Here is a 14,970-nt window from a genome sequence, read left to right as displayed (position 1 = left end):
TAGGACGGAAAGATTAGTGATTGGGGCAGACATTAATGGGCATGTAGGTGAAGGGAACAGAGGTGATGAGGAGGTGATGGGTAGGTATGGCTTTAACGAGAGGAATGTGGAAGGGCAGATGGTGGTAGCTTTTGTAAAAAGGATGGAAATGGCAGTGGTAAATACATATTTTAAGAAGAAGGAGGAGCATATGGTGACGTACAAGAGTGGAGGAAGGTGCACACAGGTGGACTATAATCTATGCAGGAGATGCAACCTGAAGGAGATTGGAAACTGTTAGGAGTTGGCAGAGGACAGTGTAGCTAGACAGCATCGGATGGTGGTCTGTAAGATGACTTTAAAGGTGAAGATTAAGAGGAGGAGAGTAAGAACTAAAAAAAAAAAAAAAGGGGGGACTGAGCTGGGAAGGATGTGCTGCAAGTTAGAGCAATAAAGGATGGAGATGGAAATGTGTTGACTAGTGAGGAGAGTGTGTTGTGAAGATGGAGGGAGTATTTTGAGCAGCTGAAATGAGAAAAATGAGAGAGAGAGAAGGTTGGATGATGTGAAGATGGTGAAGCAGGAGGTACATAGGATTAGTAAGGAGAATGTGAGAGCAGCTATTAAGAGGATGAAGAATGGAAAGTTGCTTGGATCGAATTACATACCAGTAGAAGCATGGAGATGTTTAGGAGAGATGGCAGAGAGTTTTTTAACAAGATTGTTTAACAAGATGGTTTAACAAGATTTTGAAAGGTGGGTGTTTTGAAAGAGAATGAGAAAACCCACTGGGTACAACCACACACACCCATCACACACACTCTTCACTCTCCTGCCATCAGGAAAAAAGAGGGTCCAAAGAATTCTGGCCTCACAGCCAGACTGTGTAACAGTTTTCTCTCTCAAGCAATTAGTACTCCTGAACTGTACATAACACACACACACTTACTCAACTGTGTGTAACTGTAACTGTACAAAATGAATTTAACACACACATTACTCATCTCAATCCACTCCACCACCCATATTATATTTATATTTAATCATTTTATACACATTACATATGTATATATTATACACATTATACATATACATATCACATTACTGTATAATCTAAGTATACAATAGGTTTACTGGCTGGTGCTATTTTGTATTCTGTGTTTAAAAAAACAAATCTGTCCTACACTGTCTTGTGTTGTCTGTCTGCACTGTATTTTTTTCTGCACTGTTTGCACACAGTTGCACACGATGTACTTTATGTGGCAAGGACACTTACTTTAGTCCTTGCTCTGTGTTGTGTTATGTAACTTTATGTTGTGTGATATAGTTATTTAATGTAGCACCAGGGTTCTGGAAAACATCTAATTTTACTGTGTATTGCATCAGCTATATATGGTAGAAATGACACTAAAAGCTATTTGACTTGCCTTGAATCTTGACTAACGGAGAGTGTGTTAGAGAAGTGAAGTAAAGAGTGCAGGCAGGGTGGAGAGGGTGGAGAAGAGTGGCAGTGATTTGTGATAGAAGGGTATCTGCAAGAGTGAAAGGGAAAGTTTATAAGACTGTGGTTAATTTTGCTATGTTGTATGGTTTAGAGACAGTGGCATTGACTAAAAGACAGGAGGTGGAGCTGGAGGTGGCAGAGCTGAAGATCCTGAGATTTTTATTAAAAGTAACGACAATGGACAGGATTGGATATGAGTTTATTAGAGGAATCGCGCATGTAGGAAGTTTTGGGGACACAGTGAGAGAGGCCTGATTGAGATGATTTGGACATGCAGACGAGGGACATGGGATATATCGGTAGGAGAATGCTGAGGATGGAATTGCCAAGAAGGAGGAAAAGAGGAAGGCCAAGGAGAAGGTTTATGGATGTGGTGAGGGAAGACATGCAGGTAGTTGGTTTGAAAGAGGCAGATGTAGAGGACAAAGTAGCATAGAGACGGATGATCCACTGTGGTGACCCCTAATGTCAGCACCGATAGAAGAAGAAAAATATATATTTTTTGATAAATCTTTGTTCACCCAGTGATTAAAAAGTATTTATTGAGCCAATAGGTCATTTAATGTGTTTACTTACTTTGCAAAGGACACATACTGTATATTATCATGCCACTATGATGTCAGTAGAGGTACTGTTTCTATAGATAAATGCGGTCATGAGTGGTTAAGAAAGTGCATATGGACTGCAATAGACTAGCTACAGTTAGTTAATATACAGTGGTTACAGATACTTTACTTGTAAAGTTACAACTAAAGAAGTGCATTTTTGGGTTGCTGTTCATCAATTAAGCAGCAGATGTCGCAAAAACACAGTTTTTTTATAAACCAGATTTACACTAAATCCAATAGACGTGTGTTTACATTATAAAGTTTTGTCATACTCCACCATTTTTTTTCTCCCTCCCTGTTGGGTTATCTGTCGTAATATAACATTATTTTCCACACATACCAGGCATGAATGACTTAACGGTGTGAAAGTATTAACAAAAAACTACCCTCTGTTGCTCTCTGTTTATCATAATTAAATCTGTGCTCTGTTTCACTGACTAGCTTGCAATTGTTTGATTAATAATCAGATTCATGTGTGACAGTACTACAGGCAAAATATAAATTAAATCTGTCTTGATTTTACGGATGTAAATAAAAACAGAATGCAATGATTTGCAAATCTCATAGATCCTTATTCTAGGACTGTAAAACAATAAACAAAATCATCCACATCATCCAACCTTCTCTCTCTCTCTCATTTTCCTCATTCATCAGCTGCTCAAAAAACTCCCTCCATCTTCTCAACACAACCTCCTCACTAGTCAACACATTTACATATCCATCCTTTATTGCTCTAACTTGCAGCACATCCTTCCCAGCTCAGTCCCTCTGCCTGGCCATCATCATTTTAAGGAAAATATAGGGTCTTTTTGAATTTGATTACTGCAACAGGTTTTTAAAAAGTTGGGACAGGTCTATGTTTACTATTGTGTAGTCATCTGGGAACTAAGCAGACCATTTGCTGAGAGGAATGTTGTCCCAAATGTGTCTGATCCCGGATTCTAACAGCTCAATGGTTCTGGGTGTCCTTTGTTGAATTTTTTATTTCATGATGCACCAACTGTTTTTAAATGGTGAAAGGTCTAGACTGCAGGCAGGCCAGTTCAGCACCCAGACTATTTTAATACAATTGCATGCTATTGTAGCAGATGCGGTATACAGTTAGCATTGCCTTGCTCAAAAATGCAAGGCCTTCCCTGAAAAAAAAGACAATTTCTGGATGAAAGCATTTGTTGCTCTAAAACCTGTATCTACCGTTCAGCATTGATGCAGCCATTCCAAATATTCAAGCTGCCCATTATACAGGCACTAATGCACTCTCATACCATCAGTGATGTGGCTTTTTAAACTAAATGCTGATAATAAGCCTGATGGTCCCTCTCCTCTTTAGTCTGCAGGATGTGGTGTGCATGGTTTATAAAAAAGAAATACAAATTTCGATTAGTCTGACCATAGAACAGTTTGTCCCAATTTGCCTCAGTATATTAAAAATCTTATAATAACTTGCTGTTTTAGTATGTAAACTAAAGACGGATCTGGAATATTTAGTTGTTTTGAAACAGAGCTTTGAACAGGAAACTTGGAAAGAAATTCACACAGAGACCAATATGGGTTTCACTTCCATTATTCCCTAGAGGAAATAAATGCCCTCGTGACTCAGGCTTTTATTTCTTTCTTTATTTGTTTGTTTGTTTATGCGTGATCTGACACTATTTTAATTCCACAATGTCCAGCCTGAATCCTGCTTGTTCATTTTAAACATTAGAAACGCGACCGATTGACTGACCCATTAGGTGCGGTGCGCAGTTCGGGCTGGTCGTTGATTGGTCGATCGTGGTCACGTGCGTCAGTGTAGACGCGTTTCCTCTCCAGAAAGGCTGACGAAAAGCGCCGTAACCTAAACACACGCTGTTTGGACTGGGATATTACTCTGGACATGGCGCCTTCAGCTGCGGATTTATGGTGGAATTAACATATCCGGAATGCGAGTCTGCGATTTGTTTGTTTTATAATTTATTTGCGGTGTTGGAAAGTTGGACACTCGTTCAGAGCTGAGTAAATGAATGTAGCCATTAGCTCATAAAAACACTGGGGTCTTAATTATCTAAACAAAGTTGCTAATTTTCTGTTGGTATTGTGTAGTATGTAGACTTGTTCGGTGTAGATATCCGAGTTAATGCCCTGCTTGGGCTACATCAGATAGCGGTGATTTTATTTTTCCTCGCACTTACACTATACTCGAAGACAATAGAAAATACCTGGCTGTTTTGACTAGCTAGCTCCGTTATATGGGCTCTGCAGGTGTCCGTGTTTGCTGGCTGCATCAGCTTATATGCAGTTCACATGCCATCGATCACGCTGAGGTAACAAAAGTAAGATGCTAGTCAGCAGAGCTGTAGGTTGGCTTCGGGTTTTCAGCGCGGAGTAGCGGTCCAGCCTGTCCGTAGCTCTGTGCTCCACCAAAACCAGGGTACAAGGTGGGTAAATGAATGAAAGTTGAGGGGCATAAAGTCTGTCCTGTTCGCGCCTGTGAGGCCATGTCATTTCCAGCAGCATGCATGTTAATGGCAGCAGTAGTGGCAGTGGCGATGCCCCCATGCCTGGTCCCTCATGCCGCCTCCTGCCCGCGATCACTCTGGGCATCGCGGCGGTCGCTGTGCTCTTTCAGTCCGGCTACGGAGGACTCACAGTAACCTCGTTTTTCCTTAAACTCTTCATTTACGTCTCTTTCGCCCTCTTCTGCTTTCTCCTGGGCACTTTGGGCTTGATAGTCAAGAAGAGTCCACCAAAGATCATCCCGTTCGACCCGTCCAAGAGGCAGTCTCCCAAGCTGCTGGATTTATTCAACAGATTAATGGTAAGATGATACACAACAATCTATCATCCATCCATCTTCACTAAACTGTGTATCCTAGTCAGGGTCATGGTGGACCCTTGGAATGGATGTGAGACAGCACATCATGCACACATAGTTTTCCACACACATTCACACTTGGGTGGGTGGGTGGGAGGGGGATGTGTTTAAAAGTCCACATATTAAAGGATTTGTAGGAGGAAATCCAGAGAAGCTTGAGACAATCCATACAGAGTGAATAACATGCACAGAAAATCTATGCAGCTCATGGCTGGAACAGAAAAGCACGAGATGTAATGCAGTAAAGCTACCCATCCTTATCAGTATAGTCACTGACTGACCATGTGATTATCTTGCACTGACACATATTGGTCATGGTTTTTTTTTTTTTTTTTTTTTTAGATAAACCTACTGAATAGGTGCACATTTGCTGTGGACAGTTTGAGAGCAGATCTTTGGCCTTGGTGCAGCTGTATCAGGAATATAGTCTTGTTACGATGCCACTGCTTGGCTAAAAACATTAACCTGAAATATCCAGCTAACTGCAGCTCTGTGTTTCGAAATGGGTCGTTGATGCCAGTGAGAATGTACAGTCCATTAGTGATTGCTCCTGATACACTAATCCACTCAACTGATCCACTCAGTACAGTGCTTGCTGAAATGCCACTATCATGTCACTGCCATTATTTGAGTTGAGATTGGTCCAGCATTCAAATGATATTCAGTTACTGTTGAATAATCCATTTCCATATCTGGAGGTGGTTTAGGAGGACATGCAAATTGTTCATAGAAACAGCCAAGCTGCAGTGAGTAATTGTATATCTCTGAGGTGCACTTGTATGTTGGGTGTGTCTGATAAGCTAAACTCTTATCTTAGCCCAATTACCTCTTGTGACATCCCAAAGAGTTGATTTTATACCTAATTTTCATCAATTATTTTGAATTATGTGCATCCCTAATCGTACGATACAATGTTTTTGGCATTTGGTGACTGAATGCGTTTTCCAATCAAATTTAACCTATGCACACATTTAATGGAGGTACACTGATAAAATATCCAGAAGGCAGTGTCAAGAATTAACAAGCGTCCGTGTTTTATTCATTATTATCTGGCTTGGGGCTTCTGGCTTTGTATTTTAGTGTTTTACCTTTTAAATCGACAAAACGTTGTATAGAGTGCTATTTGTGTATGTGTAAAAAAAAAAAAAAAGGCTGTAGTAATGTGACAATATTGAAGCAATCCAGTAATTTTCTGTGCAGTATAAAGGAAAGAAAAAGAAAAGGTGCTTTATACTTGTCACATGTACTTTTACAGCAAGGTGAAATTTTTTCTTCGCATATCCCAGCAATGTTATTAGTTGGGGCAGAGCACAGCACAGGGACAGCCATTATACAGCACCCCCTGCACTTAGGGTTAAGGGCCTTGCTCAAGGGCCCAAAACTGGCGCTACCAGGGCTTGAACAACGACCTTTGGATCAGTAATTCAGAGCCTTAATCACTGATCTACTACCTCAAAAAGGTACCATGATACCATGGGCATTTCCAAGGGTAATTTTTCTTTCCTTTTTTTTATTTTTATTTTTTTTTTATTTTTTAAATCTGACTCCATAATGCAGATTTAAAGTCTGTCAAACTGCTATGTGTTTGGATGCAAACAATACACAGTGCCTTCATAAGTTCCTCTCATTGGGAAATGTGGGAATGGACACAATTAGGACTGTATGTCATGAAGATACCCAAAATAGCCTATAATATTGAAGTGCTGGTAATATCAGTGTATTTTTGCATTCTTAAAGTTCTATTAAAACTGGAAGAACATGGCCAATCAGCAAAATAAATGTATGCGTTTGAGTATGTATTATTAAAAACATTTTTGGCAACCTTGGATGCACTTGCTTGACTTAAAATGATGCCTGTCTTATTGTTAAATTCAGTTTGTTTCGCAGTGGCAAAACAAGTGTTTTGCATTACTGCACATATCCCTTTCCAATAGATTCTGTGTTTTGTGCTCCACAGGGACGGTTTTCAGTACCACTTCTAGACTCTGTGCAGACCAGACGAGTAGTGGTGTCGCACAATGTGGACAAAGCGCTGAAAGAGTGTGAGTAGAGAAGTAATAATGACAAGAATGCTAACAACTCCAATAATGTTACTTGTTCCTTTGTAAAAAAAAAAGTCTGGCACTGAAGTGACACTACCGGGAAAATTCCATCAGCAAAACTCATTTTACACATTTGATTCCAGTAAAGAGATTTGATTACAGTGAACAAATATCCCTGAAGAAGTGGTCATATTGAACTTTTAAGCTTGGAAAATAGGTATGAACAAATTTCATGTCCAACTCTAATCTGGATATGATTGATGAGAGTGAGCTGTTTTGACTTAGCAGAAAGATGAAGAAGAGTAGAATAGAGTTATCTGTCTGACTGATGGTGATCTCTTTACCACTTTACCATTGCTTAATACAAATTGCGTACCTCACTTCGGTGTAGGGGAACTGTGACTAGTTTACATGCTAGCCTCCATACCTGAAAGATCACGTCACATTTTTACAATCTGCTTTAATTTTGTTCTAGTGGGGCTACACAATGAATGTTTTAATTGTTTAGAGTTTCTGTCCCAAATACTAAAACGTAATCAAATGATTGAGCTTAGCTTAAGGTTGCCAACTGATTGACATTGAAGGCTATTTTTTTTATTGAGCTTCTGCTGAATTTAAATGGAAGCAGTAGTTCAGCTCACTGGTTATAATGTCAACACCAATCTCCCACTGCTGGGCCCTTGAGTAAGACCCTTAACCCTTAACTGCTTTTGTATAATTGCTATCTGTCAAATACCACAAATGTTAATACCTGAAATTTACTTGCTAAGAAAGTGTGATCGTAGTTCCACCACCATCAACCGTCCACATGCTTGACAGATGTAATATAGAGAGAATTTCAGCCTGTCTTTCTGCTGTAACTGTCCTCAGGCGGCAGTTGAAACTGACTTCATAAAGGTTTCAACCCGAGAGCATGTGCGAGTGAAAGAACTGAAATTCTCAATGGATTAACAAACCTTGTGATCACCCTGGTGATACATGTGTCCAATAACCTAAAGTTTAGCACGGCCATTTGCACATTCGATTTTTCCAAGTGAACGAATGCTCATTCCCGAGTTTACACCCTACAACTGGTGATCACTGATTGCTCGGGGGCAATTCTAAGCTTTTCACCCAGGCAGCGGGGGTAATTTTGCTCTCTTGCTTCTAGAATAATCAGGATTTCAACTCTCCAAATTTCCTGTTCGTCATCGGAATCATCAGAAATGTTCCATTACTGTTTTGTCCTGGAAGCTGTGTATGGATTGCTTGTTCCTCCATGCATATGGGTAAAAAGAAAATGCCAATTAAGTGCTTTATTTTCACACAACATAATGCTGCTCTCTGTATTCAAATTTTCACATTTGCAGAGCAATTAAGTAAAAGAAAAATAACAGGTGGTTAGATGCTCGTATTTGGTTTTGCTACCAAAAACATAGTAAGAATCTACATTGTAGGTTATACAGATTATAGAAGGTCGACTGAATGTTATGCGTTTATATACAGCTGTGGTATACAGTGTTCTTTAATTAATTAAATAATAATTATTTTAATTAAATAATTAATATATATCTGTATATATATTAATCTTTATATTCACAATTGATAACTCATGCACAAATTACTTTGAAAGGATACAGTCTTTACTGTGAAAGGCTAAAGTGATGAAATGCAGTGAAATATTTCAGTTTGCAAAGTGGATTTATTTTATTATTTATGTAAAAGCATGACTTCATTATAGTAAGAAGAGTCATAAAGATTGTTTTAGCTCATGCAGATGCCATGCAGTCTGCTGTGCTGAAGCAAATGGTATATGAATTGTCATTTGCTAGCACAGACCACTCTTTTCACCTTTGCCCTTTGTCTCAAGACTTCCTCACTCTCATTCCTTTATTTACGCTTTAGCGTGCTTGTGTGCGTGTAACCCTCTAAAATTTTCCGAACATGTCCACGTCTTTGAAGTTCCCCATTTATATTTGTGACATCTCATCATGCTCTGTATTGCTCTAGGGTCAGTTCAGAGCATTATGTGAAATGAGTGATTGAGGAACACAACACTGAGGCTGAAAAAAATTGCTTTAGGTTGTGAAAACAGTCTGTTTATTGCATTTATGAGTCACTTTCTCTAGCTTGCCTAGTTCTGGTCCAGTACTTGGAAATTTCCTTTCCTTTTTTTTAATGTATAAATTCAAACCACACCAGGCTGTGCCTGTTATGCAATTTCGTCTAATATGTAAATGAAAGTCTCTCAGTTTCATTTTTTTTTTTTTTTTAAATAGAGAAATTGATTTAGATTTTTGTGGCTTGTTTGTACATCCCAGCTGGTATGTGAGCACCACTAGCAAACAAGACAATTTACTTTCACTAAGCCATTTATTTAGAAGATGAATGATATAAACACTAGGTTCATATCTAGTTGCTGTGTTGCCGTGCGGTTTGACTGTGTAATATAATAATTGGTCTAAATGCATTTGATAATAAGAACTAATTAATTTGAAGTGTTGAAGTAAGTATTGTCGAAGGTACTATTCGTTAGACTTTGTCATTAGAAGTATTTAACAATAGAATTCCTGAGGAGACATGAAGTGCTTGTCATTGCAGTTCTAGTTATTAGATGTGAAAAGGAACTAATTACAAGTTCTCCTCATTGGAGGTTAGAGGTACTGATCATTAGAGGTAATGAGGTAGTGGTCATTAAGTGCTTGTTTTTATAGGTAGGGAGGTAACGGTCAAGTGCTTGTTATTAGAGGTAATGAGGTAGTCGTCATTAGAAGTACTTAAATAATTCTCATTAGAAATACTGAGGTAATAGCTATTAGTGGTCATTAGACGCAATAATCATAAGTTATTTTATTGTGTATATATATAATATTATTATTATGTGTTTGTTTAAAAAACCACTCATTATATGTACTGAGGCACTGATTATTAGATGTGCTGAAATATTTTTCAATAGAAGTATTGCTCCATTGAAAATAATAGCATCAAAGTACTGATTATTAAATGTTTTGGTAATTTTAAAGCATCAAAGTACTGGTCATTATTCCTGGCAGTTCCAATATTTGAAGTTGCCATGCTACTAAATTACTATTCTTTTATTCGTAGTTTACTTATTACAGTGCAGCCTTGTGGTGTCGGGAACAGTAAGCTTTAGGACTATTGCACTGAGCTTGCCATGCTTCACACATCATTTATTTTGAAAGCTCTTGCAATACTGGACATTCATTCAAGCCATGACCACCACAGAGCCTAGTTGAGCTGAGGAGTTTGGGTTAGTACAAATGACTTTGTGGTAGAACATGTAGACTTGGACTATTATAAAAAAATTAAATAACATAAAAAAAAGAACGCGAATGCAAAGCGTCTCATATAAACATTTTGTGGTTATGGAGGTGGTAGTCTAGTTTTGTAGCCATTTTTTTAGTTTTATGTGCTGTGACACAAAATTATTTGTGGTTGTGAAAGTTTTTTTTTCAGGGAAAAGTTCTTATGGATTTTTTTTTTAAAGTTTCGAAACTGGAGTTTTAACTGCATTAATGCACTCGCAAGAAGTCCGTTAAGAAAGTCAACATTGAAGGTACAGTAATGAACCGCTCTTAGTAAAGGTTGAGTGGAAGAGGCCAGAGAGTGAAGGCAGGTTAACAAGAATCTCATTAGTAGCATAACAACAGAGAGAGGTGACATACTGGGATTCAAAACTACGGGATAAGAAAAAGAGTGGAAAGTGAGGGACACAACACAGAGGACTTTCTTCTTCTGACCTACAGTGCCTTGCAAAAGTATTGACCCCCCCTTGGCGTTTTTCCTATTTTGTTGCCTTACAACTTGGAAATAAATTGATTTTTATTTGGATTTCATGTAATGGACATACACAAAATAGTCCAAATTGGTGAAGTGAAATGAAAAAAATAACTTGTTTCAAAAAATTCTAAAAAATAAATAACGGAAAAGTGGTTCGTGCATATTTATTCACCCCCTTTGCTATTAAGCCTCTAAATAAGATCTGGTGCAACCAATTACCTTCAGAAGTCATGTAATTACTTAAATAAAGTCCACCTGTGTGCAATCTAAGTGTCACATGATCTCAGTGTGTGTATATATATATATATATATATATATATATATATATATATATATATATATATATATATATATATATATATATATATATATATATATACACCTGTTCTGAAAGGCCCCAGAGTCTGCAACACCACTAAGCAAGCGGCACCATGAAGACCAAGCAGCTCGCCAAACAGGTCAGGGACAAAGTTGTGGAGAACTACAGATCAGGGTTGCGCTAAATACAGGGAAATTCTTGAGGGAAACCTGTTTCAGTCTTCCAGAGATTTGAGACTGGGCTGGAGGTTCACCTTCCAGCAGGACAATGACCCTAAGCATACTGCTAAAGCAACACTCGAGTGGTTTAAGGGGAAACATTTAAATGTCTTGGAATGGCCTAGTCAAAGCCCAGACCTCAATCCAATTGAGAATCTGTGGTATGACTTAAAGATTGCTGTACACCAGCGGAACCCATCCAACTTAAAGGAGCTAGAGCAGTTTTGCCTTGAAGAATGGGCAAAAATCCCAGTGGCTAGATGTGCCATGCTTATAGATACATACCCCAAGAGACTTGCAGCTGTAATTGCTGCAAAAGGTGGCTCTGCAAAGTATTGACTTTGGGGGGGTGAATAGTTATGCACGCTCAAGTTTTCTGTTTTTTTGTCTTATTTCTTGTGTTTCACAATAAAAAATATTTTGCATCTTCAAAGTGGTAGTCATGTTGTGTAAATCAAATGATACAAACCCCCAAAAAATCCATTTTAATTCCAGGTTGTAAGACAACAAAATAGGAAAAACGCCAAGGGGGGGTCAATACTTTTGCAAGGCACTGTAAATATGCACATTGCAACATCAGTAAACAATATGACTTTATTCATCTATGTTTCATAAAACCATGCTGCAATGCCTTATCAATTAAATTGGTTTACTATATGCATATTAATAATATAAAATGCAGATGTAAAAAAAATTTATCTGATTAGATTATGATGCTATTTTATTTTAACTGTGAAGTCAGGCCACTGATAAAAAAAAAAAAAAGTAGGGTTTTTTTGGCTACATTTTGATAGAACATCAGAAAACTGCAATCTGTCATCACATGTCTGTTTGAGAGATGGTTCATATTTGGTGATTGTACAGCAGTGTAGCCTTCACAAATGCGAGCATAGAAGGAAGTTCCTGTGTGCTTTGAAATTGGATAACCTGAAATGAACCGAGATGAGCAGATATCTTTAGTGAGCTTGTTTTGTCTTTACTTCTCTCCATCCTTCCATCCATCCATCCATCCATCCATCCAGTACAGTTTGTGGTTTTACTCCACAAGAACAATACCTTCTTTTAATAATTCAGTACACAATTTTCTTTATGCAGTATTTATTATTTTATGAATTGCCTCCTGCCCTGAAAGGCTTATTCCTGCCAAAGCGCTGATCAGATATATGAGACACATCACATCATGGGCCTTTTCTGTTTAGTTGTATAATGTTAGATTTATGTCTATGATACGGTTATAAAAAATAGCTTAAATTCCTTGTTAACACTATTGTAAAATAAATACTGTTCTACTGATAAAGATGTGATGTAATAAAAAGAATTGCTGTAAGTTTAATCAGGTCCTCTAGAATCTTAAAAAAAAATGAAATAGGCTGGCTTTAATACACAGTGCGGGATGTTTCCCCACTCATTTTTGTGATCATTACGAATATTATTGACAGTGGAAGTGGCTGAGGTAGTGAGGAGGCTAGTTTGTTTGTACTATAATGTGTTTGTGTTTAAATTTGTAAGAAAGGGGAGTGCTTCAGAGAGGTTGTGTTATCAGGGCACAACTAAGATGCAAATTTATTTCCAGTGTGCTGTTTTTCATAATATGTCTATTAAAATTGTTTGCATGTGTTTTGATGCGAGTAATTATGTATAATGTTCTAATGGAAATTGATTGTTATTCCAATGAGACAGCTTAGCTTAAACTAATGAAGCCTTGCTATGGTGTGCTCTGGCAGTATGTGTGGAACCTACCACTGAGATTTCTGAAATGTGTCTATAATTAGACACTCTGCCTTGCATCGATGAAGCCCTTTCAGGTCAGCGTGTCCTGGTACTTTTTGGCCTTTACACAGATTTTTTTGCAATCTGCTAGATAGATGATGCTGTGGAGTTTTGACAAGGAGAGAGTCATGGTGTACAGCTAGCCCAGATTAAAGCGTCCAAGAAGCTTTTCTGTCTGTCTTTGTGTTAACTAGATGATAGGAGTGATTGGGAGTGAATATTTACTTTAACAGAGGGTCTGCTCTGCATACATCTGGTATGTCTGGGAATTATTGTGTCTCTGCTGTATGTCTGTGCGTTTATCTCTATATTTAACATGCTATATATGTGTCTCAAGATTCAGAGAGACAGAGAGAGAGCGACATGCCTTACAGGCTTAGTTAAACAGAGTGGAAGCAATGCCAGCATGACTCACTCCCAGTTGTAGAGAAGACCGCTTACAATGAGGCTGCTAAAAACGCAGCAGATGCTCAGTTCTGTGCTGTCATTGTAATTAAGTCATTTTGTTTTTAATCTTATATTTGAATAATATTACCACATGAAATTAACTTAATCAATAACTTAATGAGGCTCTTAATTTGGTGATTGGGAGAGAAACCCTGTTGAAAATCTTATTGGAAATATTAGTTGTTTTTCCATCTATCCATCCATCCTGGTCATGGTTGCAATTAATCCAGGAGCACTGGGAAGAGGCAAGGCAATTTAACCCAACTAATAATCCTCCTGACATGTTTTCTTGGAAGGTGATGGAAAGCCAAAGAACCAGAAGAAAACCCACACAGGCACTGACCCAATCTTAGGATCAAACTTGATCTTTGAGCCAGTCTTCTGAATAACCCATTTTTCCTGTTTAGTACAACTTTGCCATTGTGTAAGAAGTGTTGTTTCATGTACCTATTGCTAAATCTGAGCAGTAAAGAACAGAAGGTGATCACAGAAGATCACAGTTGGATCAGCTTTTTACAAATGGGCTTTTGTAACTAGAGTTAATGCTTTTAAAGAAGGCCAAAGACATTTAGTGTCTACACAGAGTTGCAATTGTTTTCCCTTGGCTGTGGTACCAACCCAAAGCCATCTGTTGCTTGGAACCAGGTCCTTTTGTCTTCCTCAGATGGTCTCTCTAGAGTTGTTTGTGTCTTTCTTATAGAGCAATTTTTCTGCTTAATACAGCTTTGGACAGAAAACCGTTCTTGTCAGGGCAGCCTGACAACTCAAATGTCATGTCAAAGTGTGTTTGGACAAACACAAGAGAGGCACCAAGGGCATTTTGTCCAATCTGCTTTTGTGGTGATTTACTGGTGTTCATGAATTACAGCTTGCCTCAGAAGTAAATCCAAACTCTGTTTCATGCCATCTGGTCCTGAGACACTTTTCGTCGAGTTCGGGGAATGAATTGATATTTTGTGCTTATTAAGGGAGATCTTCTGAAGGGAAATACTATAGAAATTAAACTTGGATATATTTTAGATAGTCAATAACTCAACATAAATCCATTATTGTCAAAATAGCCGGCAAAAAAATTTCCTATTCCTCATGCTCATGTTTTTGTTTGCTTGAAAGGACCATACAAATTTATGTATTTATTAAAGCAGTTAAGATTTGGTGCTTTGAGTACACTTCTTTGACAACTGGATGTTTAACATGGCACCTCATCGCAAAGAACTCTCTGAGGCTTTGAGAATTAGAATTGTTGCTCTGTAGAAAGATGGCCTTGGCTATAAGAAGATCAGTAACACCCTGAAAATAAGTTACAGCCAGAGTCACACAGAGGTTTTCCAAAACGGGTTCCACTCAGAACAGGACTCACAAGGGTCGATCAAAGAAGTTGAGTTCTCATGCTGCGTGTCAGGTGCAGAAGATGGCTTCAAAAACAGACACATGAGTGCTGCCAGCATT

The 14,970-nt window shown here is 38.2% G+C and overlaps 1 protein-coding gene across 2 annotated transcripts in view; it reads left to right on the top strand.

The window, feature by feature from the left end:
• The first annotated feature begins 3,880 nt into the window (after window positions 1–3,880).
• Window positions 3,881–14,970, top strand: part of snx25 (sorting nexin 25) — a 41,012-nt gene continuing 29,922 nt past the window's right edge. Inside the window, exons 1-3 of one of the 2 annotated variants that reach the window (XM_046849598.1) lie at window positions 3,882–4,508; window positions 4,803–4,888; window positions 6,903–6,987. In XM_046849598.1, the coding sequence (XP_046705554.1) occupies window positions 4,886–4,888; window positions 6,903–6,987 (88 nt within the window). In that variant the 5' untranslated portion in view covers window positions 3,882–4,508; window positions 4,803–4,885. Of the gene's footprint in view, window positions 4,889–6,902; window positions 6,988–14,970 lie in introns of both variants that reach the window. The other variant, XM_046849597.1, reaches the window with a different exon arrangement.

This window comes from Silurus meridionalis, chromosome 5 (genome assembly GCF_014805685.1).
Source record: "Silurus meridionalis isolate SWU-2019-XX chromosome 5, ASM1480568v1, whole genome shotgun sequence".
NCBI classification, from domain to species: domain Eukaryota; kingdom Metazoa; phylum Chordata; class Actinopteri; order Siluriformes; family Siluridae; genus Silurus; species Silurus meridionalis.
This window is presented reverse-complemented; position numbering and strand designations above follow the sequence as displayed.